General features: G+C 37.7%; 1 protein-coding gene across 1 annotated transcript in view; it reads right to left on the bottom strand.

The window, feature by feature from the left end:
* Nucleotides 1–17,870, bottom strand: part of LOC128470300 (carbonic anhydrase-related protein 10-like) — a 93,389-nt gene that overhangs the window by 3,079 nt on the left and 72,440 nt on the right. Inside the window, exons 3-7 of the mRNA XM_053452166.1 lie at nucleotides 11,598–11,740; nucleotides 10,969–11,154; nucleotides 7,787–7,882; nucleotides 3,946–4,018; nucleotides 1,291–1,445 (exon numbers count right to left, since the gene is read on the bottom strand). Of these exons, the coding sequence (XP_053308141.1) occupies nucleotides 1,291–1,445; nucleotides 3,946–4,018; nucleotides 7,787–7,882; nucleotides 10,969–11,154; nucleotides 11,598–11,740 (653 nt within the window). The remainder of the gene's footprint in view (nucleotides 1–1,290; nucleotides 1,446–3,945; nucleotides 4,019–7,786; nucleotides 7,883–10,968; nucleotides 11,155–11,597; nucleotides 11,741–17,870) is intronic.

Genomic DNA, 17,870 nt, shown 5'->3' with positions numbered 1-17,870 from the left:
ATGAGTCATGTTGATTGTCATTCTGTACATTTCTACGCATTGCTAATGACAAGATTTCAGATACAACACTAAACTACTATGTGTTAATTATGCATATCCTGATAATGCCGCAATATGTTTTATACTGTACTGTTTTAATAGCTGTATGAACATCGATGAACTTTATTAAGGTTCTAACTTTACTATACTCCCAAGTCTACAACAAACTCTATAAAACTATAAAAGGACTTTAAAACATATAAAACAGTTTATACATCCAGTAACCATGCCCTGCAGTTTTATATTTGTTTCTGCTGGGCTGATGTTTATAATCTGCATGCCATTTCTATGGATTCTATAATTACTTTGAGGTTGTGTATAGTAATTGTATGAAATTTGTCCTCACTATGGTAACTGTGGTTACTATGGAGTAGGACCAGAAAGTGTTGCAGGTGCAATGGGTGGTACTTACTGCCAGAGCTGCTGATTCTAAATGTGAATTTTATTTACTAAGTTTTTGGCTCACACGCTGAACTACGAACTCATGCTGAACATGCTTTTATATCATTTTATTTTCTAATTTACCTGCCAGTTTTTTTTCATGTGCGCCAAATGTTTTAAAACTATCTTCTTATAACAAATAAGGTATGTATTTAAACTGTTATTTTTTACATAGGAGAATAAAATTAGTTTAAATGTTACAAATAAGCAAAATTAGAAGTGATCAGGAAGGAAGCAAATTATTTTTCACCGTACTGTACATAAAAAATAATTAAACAGAATAACCTGATGTTCTCATTTTCAGTAGACAGTTGCTGCTTTGAGACTTCTGTATCTGGAAATGCCCCCTTCTAGATCAAGAATTACTACTTAATCGTAGGTCAAGTATTTTTCAAAACTAATATGGATTTATGCCATTGACCATAGTCAATATATTTATAAACCAAATCGCCATTTGCAGTTATTTTATTTAATACTAATGAATAATGGCTGCGTACATTCTTGGCACTATATAAATAAAGATAATGCTAATATATTAGTGATACCAAATGTGTATTTCAGACAGTTTTTTGTCCACTTTCTATGTTATGGATACATTTAGTCCTTCTCCTTAATGTGTAAATTGTTTAAATAACGTAAATAAAACTGTCCTCGGAACTTACTTTAAAAAATGTGACTAGCTGAAGCTAAAACCCTGTATAATGCGTGAGTAATGAGTATATTTACTAACGTATCTCTAAATATAATTGCCAATAAAACATTTTAACTTTCAGAATACCATGAAAAATAAAAATAAAAAAATGCACACACCTGCATTGAGGTTATGTTTAAAGGCCTATCGATAACAATCCAAGTTACAGTCTCGTAGCATGGTGGGACAGTCATGGAACCCTGATAAGTCAAAAATCCAAAGCTCTCTGGATACAAATCTTCAATACTCAGATCTTGTATAAAATTGGCATCATCTGCAAAATACAAGGAATTTAGCATAAACAGGGTCAGATATTACCACAATTATTGCTTTTTTATGAGGTACTTTGAACTTCCGCTATACATTTAAAGCTACAATTGCTTTTAACATGTTTTTACAGGCACACTTTGCACTTGTATTTTACAGCTGCTGGTATATGTCACTGTCAAACACCACAATATGTGTTCAGCAACATGTCCTGAGTACATTAATACCACCCATGCATATGTTTGTCAGGTTGTTTGGTGGCTTAAAGGCTGCATTTGGGAGGTGCACATTGCAAATTGCAATTTTAACATGTGGCCATCCTGCCCTCGTGTATTATTTGTGACATCTTTAAAGCTGGTCAATTCAATTTAGCCCATCAAACCATATATTTTTGAAAACCAGACCCCCCAGGGTATTAAAATGCTGGCATCTTAACTCTTTCCATGCACACATTTTACCACCATCCTTTGTCAAATTTTGAAGTAGTATTTTTAGGTGTTTTTTCCCCACACACATTCTACTTTAGGTATGAATTTCCAGCTCCTCGTATGTGTGTCTGCCAAACAATGTGTATCTCCTGAGTACAATGATACCACCCAGGCATAAGTTTGTTTGTGGGGTAACAGGCCAGATTTGGGAGGTGTGCATTTTTTTGAATTCTGACATCTTGTCAGTCTGTGCCAACGTCCCTTTATATCTTTGAACCCGGCCATTTCGATTTACCCCATTGAACCAAGCATTTTTGGAAACTAGACACCTCATGGATATTTAAAATGCCAGTATTTTTACTCTTTCCATGCAAGGATTTTTGTAAAGATATCTATCTATCTATCTATCTACACACAGACACACACACACACACACACATATATATATATCTATATATATATATATATATATATATATATATATATACACACACACACTTTTTTTAACATTTTGTTGGAACTGTATGGTTCCCCCGATGGCGACATAACTGAATAATTATTTTTACATATTACCACATTTTTAATTTTTAACTAATTTTCTTTTTTTTCCTTTAATTTATTTTACTTATCACAGTACCTATAGTCAAATTGCAGGTTCAGAGTTCTTAGGAGGGTCTGGAGAGATTCTCTTGGGAACTTGTTTATATTTTTAATGGGTGCCACCATCTTGCCAGAGGAAAAATCTCTCGCAACAGGGCTTGTGACCACTCTCCGGAGCGATCACATTGCGCCCTGCTGGGTTTTCAGTGTTGCTGAGTGCCTTGATATCGAGGCATTTCAGCAACACTGATTAAGCTTAGGACTAAGTCCTTTTAAACAGACGGCTCCGTATTTAATATGGCCCAGTTGAAGATCTGTGGAGTGATCAGACAGGGTCCCTGGTTTTGGTTTGGGAGAAAAGGATCTTAGCTCACTTTCTAAACCCGTTTAAACCTATGATGTGCCAAGCACGTCAACTGTTGCCAACAAGATTTTTTTCTGTTGCATTCCTAGGATGTCAAATGGTTAATTAATGTGATAGCTGAGTGTCCCCTTAAAATTAACATTTGTCCCCCTTACATACATATATGAAGGGATTACCAAGCTCAACTCCTTCGCTTACAGGAGATGTATTCAGCCAATACCAGGAATACCAGCACTGGCTTCTGTTAGAGACTCCCATTATGTCTAATAAGGCTCTAGCATGCATTTCAGTGGGAGCACTTTTTTGCCAAAATTGATATTTTTTATTATTATTTAATCTTTTTTTATTTGTTGGTGATCAGTAACAATATAGACAGAGGCATGCAAATCAGGGGTGGGCCCAAAATTCTTCACAAAGGGCTAATCAGATCTGGAACGCCAATGGGGAAAAGGACATTTTATGGCATTGCTGTAAACAATTGTCTCAGTATTGTATTTGTAGGGATGTCAACTAAATAAGGTATGAGACCTCTAGATTGACAGACATTTCTAGTTATATATTTAGGGCCACACTACAATACCTCACCATCCAACATAATGTAATGTTCAAAGAAAACTTCCCACTGCCAGGGGCTCACAAGACTGACATATTTATATTTTATAATGCTGAAAATGTTTCCTGCTACTCAGTGAGTGTCAGTATGCGTTTTCACCATAGATGTCAAATCTGGGTTGTCTGACAGTGCTGTTTTAGTGGAGTTGTTTTGTAGCCTTTACACTCCTACCAAACTCTGTTAAGATTGTATCCCTGCCATGCGTATAAATCTTTGCAACAGAAAATAAAACGTAATAAATTATAAAAAGATCAAGATTTCTCGTTACAACTCCCTAACAATGTCCATCTTCATTATTATCCTGCTGTACACACCACTGTAGAAGACCTTTCAGCATGTGTTGTTAAACAGAATCATATTATCAATCAAATATATGATCTGGTCGCATTTTCACAAGGAACTTGATAACATATCACACATTTCGTTTTGATCATGTTGCTGCTCCACTGCCTGCAAGATAAAAGGATATTGCTTTACCCCATGGGATCTTCTGAATTCTTACTTCTAAAAGATATCCTTGTGATAGTTTCTCTGTTCAACATCCTGTTGAGAAATGGATTGGAGTTATCCGCCACCTTCAAAGGAAAATGCCCCAGAATTAGTATTAGTAATGCAATGAGAATAAAACATATGTATATATTACATTGCCAAATGCATTCTAATGTACTGAAGGCTTGAACTCATGCATGATTCATTATGCAAATATAAAAAAGGCTAGTCAGTTATGTTTTATTTTGATAGTGGCACTTTAATGTACTATCTGTAATCTAGGTAGAGAACAAAAAAAGAACATTATTATAAATATGCTGAAGAACCATCCCACATTCTTAATCGTGTTTAAGGTCTAAAATTTTAAGCATGGATGGGAATCAAGTTGCATATCCCTACCTAGTATATATAATCTCTCTTACCTATATTTTAATTATGAATATGAATATAAAATTATAATAATAAGAGAGGGTATCTCTGAAATCCTGTAGGGGTTTGCCTTTAAGGAATATGTAGTTGGCCATGGAATAAAGGCATACATAAAGTTGCTTTTAGGATTAATGATATGTATATGGGAATTTGTGAAACCTCATATGAGTTACTGTATGTGCATATCTGTCTATTAATTAAAAAAAAATAAATGTAGACCGCCATACTTTTTTATAGATTCATTCCATAGTTATGCTGACTGGTTTAATAAGAAAATAATTACACTACCCTTGGCAACCATCTGTAAATGTTTGTGTCCCCACTTGCTCTCATTAAGCTACATTGTGACTTAAGACGTTAGCAGTGCTAGTTTCGATGAAACACTGACCAGACCGACATGTTTCAGATTTTGTGTAGAATTACCTCCCCTTCCAGACAGTCTTTTCATACTGTCAGTGGTGGTACTCACACCTGGAAACTCTCTTTAACTTTGAGTATCAAGGTTTTTCCCCCAAATCTCAGGGTCTCAGAGTGAATGTGCAGATTCTCAGGGTCACACAGTCTGGAACTAACTCCTTTCTACTATACACTGCTGTCATTATACACTACCGTTCAAAAGTTGGGGGTCATCTAGCTATTCTCATGGAAAACAAAATAATTTCTAGCTGTGCTAACATAATTAAAAATTATCAATACGTTTTTAAACTTAAACTTGAATTAGCTAACACAACGATGCCATTGGAACACAGGAGTGATGGGTGCTGATAAACAGCCTCTGTACATCATCCGTTTCCAGCTACAACAGTCATTTACAACAATGTATCTACACTGTATTTCAGATCCATTTAATGTTATTTTGATGGACAAAATGTGCTGTTACTTCAAAAACAAGGACATTTTAAGTGACCCTAAACTTTTGAACAGTAGGGTACATAAGACTGCCAACTGATGCCTTTGCGAAAGTTTGTTATGGTCGATATCCCTGCTTGATTGCTGGTAAAGTGTATCTTTACATAATGACCAATTAAGGTTTTAATGAAGACTGGTATCACCATTTGTTTAACACGTTTGATGAGTCATTATATGGAATCTTCGCAGTGGGCTATTAACCTCTTCAGGAATGGGTTTTTTTTTTTACCATGTCTGCGCTAAAAGACCAGAGCCATTTTTGTGTTTTTTCTATGTCTTTCTTCAACTGTAATTTATCTCTTTCTCAATTAGTGCACCCAAACAAATCATATATTGGTTTTTTCAGCACAAGTAAATATAAATAAACCATCATTTGGTATGAAACATATCTAAAAATGTGGGGGGAGATTAGGGAAAAAAGGAAATATTTTCCCAGTTTCACCTATAAAAACTATATATATATATAACCAGTGCAAATGGAAAAAAAAGTGTATTTAGGTATTGGTTGACGATACTATGATCATGTATGTAAAAGATAAAGAAATCATAATTCAAATGTCAGGATTTTCCCACTACGCTTGCTGTTAAAATAAAATGTTATTCAATGTTAAAAATATGTTTTGGTTATCATTTTACTTTAAAACCAATATGTTCAAATATTTTTGTTTGTACTTAGTTTTAAATCTTCTAGCACTGCAACTGTCCTCATATTGTACTATTCGCCATGCTAAGACCAGGGTTCGACTTAACTTTTACTGTATGCCAACCACTTTACCCACTTCTAGTTCTATGATTAGTCTATTCCTACAAAATAAAATGCTAGCTTTAGTTTAAGAAGCATCCTTAAAACAGTAATAAAAGAGTATGCTTTTTAACTCTAGATAGAATAAGCAAAAAAAAACAAAGAATTTTGTTGTTTTAAGGTGATCTATATTTGTTAAGGAAAATATAAATTTAATTTTTCTTTCAATTTTATTCTGTATATTTCTATTATTAATACAATGCTATGTTAAGTGGCTATTGAAAGCAAGAGGCAAGGGTAACATCAATTTCTCAGGAAAATCAAAGCTGATTAGCACATTCCATAATGCAGTAATAGTAAGTCGCTTGATAATATACTTAACATAGCTTACCTAAGATAAAAAGATGCATTCTGATTACTATCATGCACATATGATTATGCATGTTCAGATAACTGTGACATTTATGGCCTTGTCTGCAATCAGATTTTCCCATTTTAAACTTGGACTTTATAGTCCATTTTAAATTGTCATCAGTTCTTGCTATGACATCATGTAGAGTTTTGTTGCTGTGCATAGTTTTTGTTCTTTAGTGTTAACAAAACTAGGTCTCACATACCAGTAAAAGTCAGCTTTTGGTACAAAAGCAGTTGTACATAGTAAAGGGCTGGCAACATTGATCCTGGGACAAGTCTAGCAAAGTGACCAAGACACAGAAAACATGCTCCATGTGCACTACTCAGTCATGTCCAAAACACTTTTACAAACAATGCATAGAAAACTCGTGAAAGGTACAGGAATGCCTGTTAAAATCCTCTTTATTCCAGACATCCTTGTGATTATATGTAAAACTGTGAGAAGACACTCAAAAAAAAGGAAAACTGCCCAAAGTTTTTAACCTAATCCATTATGTAACCAAGTATGCAAGTCAAACATTTGATTTCACTTACTTGTACCCATGCTCTTCTGATATTCTTCACTGTGTCACTCACCTGGAGCTCAGAACACTGCAGCAATACCATTGCATGTACTGTGTTATGAACCCTCTACTTACCCGCTCCCGGAATCCAGCAACGAGCGGACACATCGCCGCGTCTCCTCTCCCCTCCTCCCCTGCTCGCTAACACTCCGTAGGCCGGCAGGGAGAGGAACGCGTATAGAGGTTGCCATGGAGATGCGTCTCCTCCGATGACATCACTTTGGCGCTAAATTCAAATGTATAAAAGCCCTGATCTCCCAGTAACCTTTGCTCAGGTATTGGCTGGACTTTACCCTATACCCAAGCGTTGTATGCTATTTTGATTACCCGTGTACCAGACCCTCTTCAGTGATATCTACCAGTGATTCTTGCAACCTAGCTTGACCCTTGCTTTGTGACCTGACTCTGCCTTTTGTATCTTCCCTTCATTACCTCTCCTGGACTTTCGTGTGTGTAACAGCACCAACCTGTTACCTGGCTCGATGCCTGCCATGACATACTGTAGCATAGTGTGCCACGCCACCGGAGGCTGCATATGGCTGAAAAGGCCCCAGATTGCAGCCTTATTTTTAGCAAAATGTTGCCCCACGCAAGGGCACCTAAGCATTCAACACTAGGTACCCTACTGGCTACACCACCAAAAATGTGGGGTTACCCTTTAAAGTAGTGGCCCAAAATTAGCTTTCTTCTGCTTATGTAATTTCAGATTTTCTAAATGATCACATTATAATGGGGTGTTTGGCGCCTTTAATGATTTACAGAAATTATGTTTTTACTATATAAAAACAAGAACTTACATTCATTAACAAAGATACTACAGCCAGACCATTGGGATTACGGGATGCTTCGCTGACGTTGTTGTATAGCTCCTGGTTATAATGAATCAGTTGTACCTGTAATAAGAGAGGGATCTCTTATAAGGTCAGCCAAAAAACAGCCAAATGTCACAAAAGAGAGCTATCGGTACAATGGTAATTGTTGCAGATAAATGAAGATTGTTGGAGCAAACTCCAAGTTTATTCAGCTACTATTACTTTATTTGATGCTGAAAAAATATTTACTTTTCCATGATACTTCCCTCTTAACCTAGCAGGTGAATCTCAGGTTGCTCTCCTCTTCTACAGTTTTGGGTGCTTTATTATGCATATTGTAGTTCATTTTGTGTGGATCCCAATTAATTTTACTGCATTTAAACCGGTGTTTTTGTTTGTTTATAGGAGTTAATTTCTGTTTCATTTTTCTTCTTCTCTGCTAATGGTTCCCACTTTTAATGACTCCAATGTTAAAATCTCATTCTCATATTGATTTCATGTATGCACGTTGAGTAGAAGCAGATAAGGGAGAAAGAATAAAAAACAAAACAAAGCAGAAGTATAATTTTCTAACTCCAATAACAATTAAGGTGTGCGCCTGTTTTATTATAGTGAAATTTTGCACTGAGCAGTTTACTGAAATGGCAGCTGGAGTATTCCTTTATCTATTGGTGTATATATAGCTACTCAGGGGTGCCTTTCAGGACTACGAAATTCACATATTTATGAATATGTAAATATTGTATGAATTTATATGACTAACCATATACCTTTCTGTCTTTAGTGTTATAAATTACAGGTTTGATTAAAATACAAGTAAGTTGTATATGCTTTTAGTTACTCTGACTGTCACAAGCAATATAAATTATCTAATTAAATGTGGGCTGAAAAACTTCCCTTTCAAGTTACTGCTTCCTTTATATCTGTTTTTAGTTATTTAGATTTGCTTTTGAGTTCCTTACACAGAATAAATAGACTTTTTGCAATTTCATAGACAAGTAAAAATGGAATTCCAAGTTGAATGACCTAAGGAAAGATTAATTATACGTAATCATGTGCATAAATGCTTTCCTCCAAAGAAAAAACATTTTTATGCACGTATTTCCTTAGCATAATGATAAAAAGGCCCCCCCGTAATATAAGGAAAGGGGGAATATGACTGCTGGCCCAGGTCAGGATAACTGTGGCCCTCATTGGGCAACATGGTTTTTAGTCTCCCTGTAGCAAAAATTCAGAGACTTAGGTCATTATTGGATACGGTAAGCAGTTCAAACAAAGTTCAGTTGAAGCAGATTCAATGTTTGTCAGGCCATTTGACATTTGGTATGATTTGGATAACCAGGGAGTGGTATTCAGGACAGAGAATATGAGTGTAGTTCATGTTATTAATAAGTCAACGACGGTTTCTGCGGTGTTTACAACATAACATTTGGATTAAGGCAAGGCATGTTCCTGGGGTTCAAAATGTCATAGCTGACACTTTGTCTCGTTTCCAGCTCGGCCGCTTCAGAGGGAGTGCGCCAGAGGCAAATTCAACAGGTCTACCCTGCCGCCCCATTTTTCTGGAGCCTCGCTTTGCAGGACTCCTAGGATTACTTCGCTCATCATTGTCAGAGAAAACGGCGCGTTTGTATTCCCTGATATGGAGGTACTGGCTGCAGGTGGGCAATTAGGTGTTAGAAGTGAGGAAGATAGGAGGTGGCAGCTTTGGGTATATCTAGTGGAGCTTCAAGTGTCTGGCGTTTTAGGGTCTACAGCTGAGCGCAATTTTGCTGCGAATTTCTTTCCTTTTTTAGGAATTAGGGTGGCAAGACCTGACATCAGAACTTGTTATCCACATCTTGGTTAAGGGCTGGAAAAGGAGTAAAATTACAGGTAGCCGGCATCCTGTGTCTAGGCCTTCTCCTTGGCTTTTTTTGGTGCGCTTAGGATAAGGGAAGTATTTTCTGCTAGCTCTGCCTGCTCAGGAGGTCTTATGGACTGTGATGTTCAAATTAGTCAGGACATATTGTACATATGGATTAGACGATCTAAGACTGATCGATGTCTAGAGGTACACGGTTGATGGTTATGAATATTGGTGGGATCTGGTGTCCAGTCAAGCTCCTATCAGAATATTTGGAGGTCAGGCCAAGGTTCACTTCTGGTTCACTCGGATGGCGTTCCACTAACAAGATACTAGTTTTCCAGTATATTTCCCAAATGTGTGGTTTGGTGTGGGTTAGAGGCTAAGCATTTTTTCTTACACTCACTTCCCATTGGTGTGGCAACTGAGGCATTTAGGTGTGGTTAATCATCAGAGCAGATTAAACGGATTGGTAGGTGGTCATCAGACCTCTTTAAGATCTGGCCTCATTTATTGTAATTGTATTTTGTTTTAGGTGGCCCACCTCGACTTGTATGGATTTTGGGATCTCATATATTAATTGGGCAGCGCTCCGGGCCAACTCCAGGGTATATGGAAGGAATCTGGGTTTTCCGCAAGAAAAAATGCATATTCGATGGAGGGGTCTACGAGGTATGCGATGGAAGCAGGTTTACCCAGAATGTTGTTATCTGTCCAGGTTTGTCCCGGCATCCATTATACTAGTAATACACGCCGGGGTAATGATAGTGGAAAGATTAGGACGGTTGATTTAATTCATTTAATTAAGTTAGATCTGGCTAGAATATGTAATCTTAGTGTGGTCAGAGGTGGTGTATAGGCCAATTTGGAAGGAATGTAAAAACCCCAAAGCTTTAGACTGTTGCAGAAGGAAGCTTATTGTTGCAATTTCTAGGTTTGTCACGAGGAAAGGCAGGGCAGCCATTAGGCATAATCAGTTGGAAGGTGAAAACAGAGATGTAATGCGTAAGAATGGAGTGCAACTCTCCGCTATTGGTCTTGATATATTTAATACGGGGCTGCACGAAAGCATTGAAAGGGCTATGACATTATGGAGCATCTGGGCCTAAGCAGTCATGTATTGAATGTGTACAATATTAAAAAATATACATGTGCATACTTACTGAATTGCATCAAACTAGGCATTTGCACAAAGGCTAAATAAAACAATGCTCATGCATTTGCAACTTTTGCTACCGACAAACATGGGACCTATACCCACTCAAATTAAGCCAGTCAAATCAAAAGATGCCAGGTTAGTTAATCTGACAACGAAACTAACCTCACCAGCAAAGGCCTCCTTGTTCATTAGATGCTCTGAGCCTATTCCATTTTCGCTGCCAAAATGCAACATCACTTCTTCAAGACGGTGATTATATAAAAGAGGCCCACCAGAGATATTTACTGGGTTTTGGCTGTCTAGTCGAAAGGAAACATGGCGCCCAGTGTTGAACATTGTTCCACTGACCTAGTAGAAAATGCATTAACATTATTTTATTCTATGTAAGACATTTTAAGCAACGTCTTGCAGATCTTTTGGCATTCTGGATTTCGAGTTACTGTTTAGCAAACTACATTTTTATGCCAGATAATCATTGATATATCCACAAATGTCAGTGGGGAGTGCAAACATCAAATTACTTGAACAAGTTCACTATATATGCCAAGATTATTATTATTATTATTATTTATTTTCTATATAGCCCCATCACAGCAGTGCTGTACAATGGGTAAACAGGACATAATAGGTAGTGCATAACATAACAATAACAGCTAACCAGAAAATAAAATGCAACTTCTTCAGTGATTTAACCACTTTAGCTATTTTGCTTATTTTGCAAAAGTTATTGTTCCATCTCTGCTCTATCCCTGAAATTTACATAGATATCCTATTCATTTTTGTTTACATACCATTTTTCCATTCATGCTCAGTCTTAGTGGAGGAAGGAAAGGATCAAAGATTATTTGGCTGGTATTGATGTTAATAGGTGATTGTCGCTTGCCAATCGTGCACAAATTCCAGGCAGAGTTCACCAGACCCCAAAAGGCAGGACCTAGAAAAGAGAAATCAAAGCTACAAATAAAATGTGATCATTGTTTGGGACTGTGAAGATAGCCCCAACCTATAATGCTGGTATCAATGATTATGCTGTCACTGGTACCCCCCCCCCCCAACACTGTAAACCACTCTCCTGCAATAAAAACAATATTAATAAACATTTTTTATACCTTCATTTTTCAAAGAAAAAAATGGGCCTGCTATGTGCATGTCGCAAGTATAAAGTGGTGGCATACGTTTATAAAATACTCTTTTAGCCAACCACAAATTTTGCTACTAAACCTGCTAATAGAGTTTAAGAAATATGGCTATTTTGCTAATTTTTAAATCAACCATTGATTTCCCTGTCTTAAGCCTAGGCAGCATAAATATCTCAATATGTGGCCCTCCAAAGACCTTAACCTCCACACAATCTTTGCCTCTCTCATGGGTGGCCTATATGATCATGCTCAAAATAAACATTTAGTTATTCCTTTATCTGCAAACCAGGAGCCACTACACTAGAAACATAGAAACAATCTGCTTAAACATACTGTATAATTTTGATGTACCATATGCTGCAATTTGTTGGCACACAGGAAGACATCCTAAATACTACATTGTCAGCATAGGAGTGGGACAAAATGTATTCAAGAAACTTCATATTAGATCCTTAGCGTATGCTATAGATACCCCTAGTTACAGGGTAGACTAATTATTGAAGTAGCTGTAGTGCCTTGCCTGCTTATATGGTGGGAATGGCCAACAAACCAACACTTTTAGAAAGCATTTTACAAAGTCTTGTCCAATTTAACTGGGTGACCTCCATTCATTCCAGCCACCTGCTTTCACAAATAAGAGTTGTACTTTAAAGGTGGAATTTGCTGAAGCCTTCAAAGCATTTCCCTCTCTTCCATGGGAATTTATTAGCATCTTACATAAGTAATGCAGGCGATGGCTGACTAAGGGGACTTTGTGGGCTTATGAAGTAATTTAGTGGGTCTGATTTGTATATAGGCCATCTAAGTGCCATTAAGAAGTAGTTTATGAAGGGCTAGATCTACATGGCACAGTCTGCTAATACATATCCCACACTCACTATCATGAGCTAATTTGTCATCCCTCCTCTCTTCTCCTTTTTACAATTATTCATTTTTTAGCATTTACTCCAGTCTATCCCCATCATTGCTGATTGTACTGTTTAATTGATTACTTTAGCATTTTATTTTTTTATCCCAGTCTGGTATGCCTGGTATACTGCTTAGCATTTCATGTTTTGCATTTACTTATACTTTAATATGTTTTAGTAAATAGCATACACATTTATTACACCTCTATTTTCCTGAACCTCCTTGTTCTTACTGAACCTATCCTCTTCTGACACTCCACCTTTGAGGTTCATGCTATCTGGCTATTGAGCAGTTTGTCATTCTATACTGTCCTGGTCCTGCTAATCTCTGTCTTGATCACTTCTTGGCATTTCATACTTCCTCTCTTCTGGTGTTCCCTCTCTCATCCCTGTTGATGTAAACTTACCTATTGACACCCCATTTCAGCTCTGTTTTCTCAAAATCTGTTCCTATTACCTCTTCCGTTAATCTTACACTTAACTAACACTCTTACTCACAATAATGGGCGCATGCTCTTTTTTTTTCCATAGCCTCCTTTTACCACGTCCTTTTATCTTGCTCTCTCAGTGTGCCCCTTACTCCTTCTAATGCATCCTAGTAACCTTGCCCAACCAGTGACCTTTGCTCTCTCAATCTCCAACAATTCTCCACTGATCTACTGCCTGTCCTTCCTTCCATCTAAAACTTCTCTTGAACAAACCTAGCAACTTTTACGTACAATTTTACAATTGCCCTAACTCTCCAGAAAGTAGTACAAAACCACTACCTGACATTTACATTCCTAGCCCTGGCACCCAATACTAACCATTCATTTTTCTCATTATTCACAAACTACTGAACGAAGATGGATGAGTCTTTATCTGTTTGGGACCTCCTGCATTATAGATTCATCCTACAATACTATTAACCCCTTAATGACAAAGCCCGTACATGTACAGGCTCAAAATGCATTGTTTTCAATGGGTTTAGGGACCGCCCATTGTCCTTAAGGGGTTAATCTGCCCCATTCCTTGCCAAGCAAGCCTACTTCACCTCCCTTATCTCACTGTCCAATTGTGACCTTCCCTTTGAAAACTACCTCATTTGCTCGATTATAAGACAAGGTTTTTTTTCAGAGCAAATGCAGCAGCGGAGGTTGTCTACGTGCATCGTGCAGATGTTCACCGGCTGCCAGAGAGGAGGAGCTGCAGGAGACCTAGATCTACCTCTCTGGCAGCCGGTGAAAGTCTGCACGAAAATCCCTGTTTCCTAGACATATACCCACATTAGGCCTGAGTGAAACATGAGTGCTATGAACATGCATTTATGATCACGCCAAAGGGTCTTCTTTAGAATGCTACTATGTTACATGAATGATCAAATAGGAGTAGAAATATTCAAATGACTTAATAAAAAGCAGGGCAAAGTCTTTCTCCTCTCTTTTCAAAAACACAGAGGTTCAGGACCCAAGCTCCATCATCTTACTACAATCTGTCTTCAATTAGTGCCGTATGTACAGTATACTATTTTGGTCTAACAAATACCCCTCTGTAAAATACATAGAAGCTGTGGTTTTGACCAATTTTTGGTCACATAGACACTTAGGTATTCAGTAAAAACAAACATCTAGGGAATATGACATAAGCCTTGCATTTTCTAGCAAGGGGCTGTATGTTTTACTATTTGTATGTGACAGGATAGGATATCTGATTAAGCATAAAAGGTCTGCACAGTGGTAGTTATTGGCATTTTGTTCCAAAGCATGCTCCAGAAAAGCCCTGTAAAGGAAGGCTTCTGTAACTTTATGGGAAAACATTGCGGAGTGCTGTTTTAAATAACGTTCTTCTGGATTACCAGCTTTTTTGACATCTTGGATAATACTCAATATTAATTGCAAATTATATCCAAAGACATGTATTAAAAAAGTTAATTAAAAATACTGAATGTGCAGTGTTGTTTACTAAAAGCCTACCACTACATTTATAGTAGTAGCAATACCTTTTAAATTACAAACACAAATAAAAGCAAACACTATGCCTTAACACCATATTAGTTTTAGATTTTACCAGTAAAATTGTAAAATAATAGATTGGAAGTTTGTAAGAACAGGGCCCTTATCTCTTTCTGTACCAGTATGTCTTAACAATTGTTAATCTTTTTTATCAAATTGTATATGTCTGTTTTAACGTTATTATCCATTTTCATGGTAACCCCAATAATACCGCTATAGAATCTGCTGATTTATATTTTACATACATCAGTTAAAATATGTTACTCAATGCCTGTTTTAAATCCATCAGGCTCGCTCTCCTAAGGCTTAATATCGATGTGATTACTTTATTTGAATTACCCATGATATTCACAGCAGTTTCTCACGTCCTTCAAATGGTTCAGTTCCCTTTGTTCTACATCACTTAAGAAAACAACGTAGAGACATTCTGTCAATGGTACTATTTGCTCTTTGCATTCAATGAGATTTATACCTCAATATATCTCTCCTACTGCTATATAAATAAACAAGCACCAAATAGTGTTATAAATTATAATATAATGGTGGAATAATGAAGGGATTCTAGAATTGTAAGGCAAGGAAAAAATGTACCAGGACATGTTTCATCCAAATAAAAACTTGCCAATTCTGGAAATATTTTGCAGAATTCAATAGGCAATACCAAGGACTGGCAAAAATGTAAAAAATATTCTTCATAATTCAAAAAATCTAAAGTGGAACTAAATAAGTAGATCTATACACCCCCATATGAGTCTTAAAGCAGCTTGCTATATGAGATGGATTTAGGTATTCCAAGTTGATAAGCAATAATAATTGAGAAATGCCAATACACTGAATAATTTCATGGAATGAGGTATTAATGTTAGATTGTGTTAAATTCCCACAGTCTTTGTGGGACATAAAACAAGCACCTGGTATACTGGCATAGGGATACATTATTGGTGGGTATTATAGCATCATGGCATGACTGGTCAAAGCAGGAACTCGAATGGTTCCTTTATGCCGTGTAAATGCCGTGGTTTCCTTTTTGTGTTCATTGCAAACTAATTTGATTAACCCATTAAGGACCATAGTTTTTATTTACACTATAGCACCAGATACATTTTCATGATTTTACTATGTCTATGTTCAACCATTTTCCTGTTTCTCAATTTTACCCACACAAATGATACTGTATATTGTATACATTTTAGCGCAAGTAGTTTTTCTTTAAACAGTGTTCATAAATGTATGAAAAATTGTGTAACAGGATGTTTTGACCCTCAAAAATCTTGAATAAACAAACAAAATCCCTAAACATATGCATGTGGGGTATTATTCTACTGTGTTAAGTTAGCTTTTTACAGTGGAACTAAAGGAATGCAAAATTATGAAAATTTTTATTTCTTAGAAATATTATATGATAGCTATAAATATGGTTTCAAACGTAACCCTTTCTTCGCCCCAAAAATGTATCTCATTTGATTTATTAGATGGAATTCTGTTTTTATAATTATTAGTTACAACTGGTTTTTCTGCTGTAATTTTCTCTGGACTATTGTCGAGTGGAAGGAAATAATATAAATGTATCTCTAAACTAATTAAATGCGGGTTGTTTTTCAATGAAATCCATCCTAATATGTTTTTGCATTTATGTTAATATATACTGTGACAAATCTCCCTTTTACGTCAGGATTTTTGCCAAGGATCTTGTTAGTAACCACAGTCTTCTGGGGTAAATGAAGCCCAGAATTTGCTCGATTGTAAGATGACCCCCCAAAAATTTGAATATTAATTTAGGAAAAAAAGAAAAAGCCTTAATATAAGACCACCTTATAGGGAAAAAAAAGTTTTTCTAGTAAATATTAATTCACATGTAAACTATTTTTTTATATTTAATAAAAACTATGATTGTGAAAAATGCATTTCTTGTTTTTATCTCTTTTATGCCCCCTAGTTATGCACATCTGCCCCCGGCTATACACATCTGCCCCCAGCTATACACATCTGCCCCAGATATGCCACTTGGCCCCCCTCCAGACTTACCAATGCATCCCCAGACTTGCCCCCGTGCTCCCGACTCCCCGGTGTCAACCTCTGCTGCTGCCTGGGATCATGCAGAGGTCCACCGGCTGCCAGAGAGGAGGATCCAGGTCCCCTGCAGCTAAAGTAGAACATCTTCCTCTATAAACCGGCATATATCAAATGACTCAATGGTCATTTTTCCTAGCTGAGGTATCTCTATCCTTGATTGATTATGTCCCATCGCTTATGATAATGATAAGTTTTAAGTTCGAGCAAATACGGCATATATATATACCGTATTGGCTCGGATATAGGCCGCCCCCGTATATAGGCCGCACCCTAAAAGTTTGGTGCTTTTTTAAAGAAAAAGTTTTTTTTCTTTAAAAAAGCACCAAAAAAACATGCTGCCACTGTCCTCCCCCCCGAGATATGCTACCACTGTCCTCCCCCCCGAGATATGCTGCCACTGTCCTCCCTCCCCGAGATACGCTGCCACTCTGCCCCCCCCCGAGATACGCTGCCGCTGTCCTCCCTCCCCGCGATACGCTGCCGCTGCCCTCCCTCCCCGCGATACGCTGCCCTCCCTCCCCGCGATACGCTGCCGCTGTCCTCCCTCCCCGCGATACGCTGCCCTCCCTCCCCGCGATACGCTGCCGCTGTCCTCCCTCCCCGCGATACGCTGCCGCTGTCCTTCTCTGCCCCCCCTCCTCGACTTACCGGAGCAGACTCCCGGGTGTCTTCAGGGCCGGCGAGGGACATCTACGCAATACGCGTATGCAACTTCCGGTACCGTTACCGGAAGTTGCATTTGCGTATTGCGTAAATGTCCCCCGCCGGCCCCGCAAGACACCCGGGAGTCTGCTCCGGTAAGTCGGGGGTGGGCAGAGGTAAAACGCTTAGATAACCTCCCGTGCCGGCACCCCCCCCCGTGGGAAGTGCTGGCAGGGGAGGCTGTCTGAGCGTATCGGGGAGAAGGATGCAGGTCCCCTGCACCGCTGCGGGGGATCTGTATCTTAACCCCG

This window comes from Spea bombifrons, chromosome 12, assembly GCF_027358695.1.
Source record: "Spea bombifrons isolate aSpeBom1 chromosome 12, aSpeBom1.2.pri, whole genome shotgun sequence".
Classification (NCBI taxonomy): Eukaryota; Metazoa; Chordata; class Amphibia; order Anura; family Pelobatidae; genus Spea; species Spea bombifrons.
Note: the sequence above shows the minus strand (reverse complement) of the source record. Positions and strands in the feature narration are given on the sequence as shown.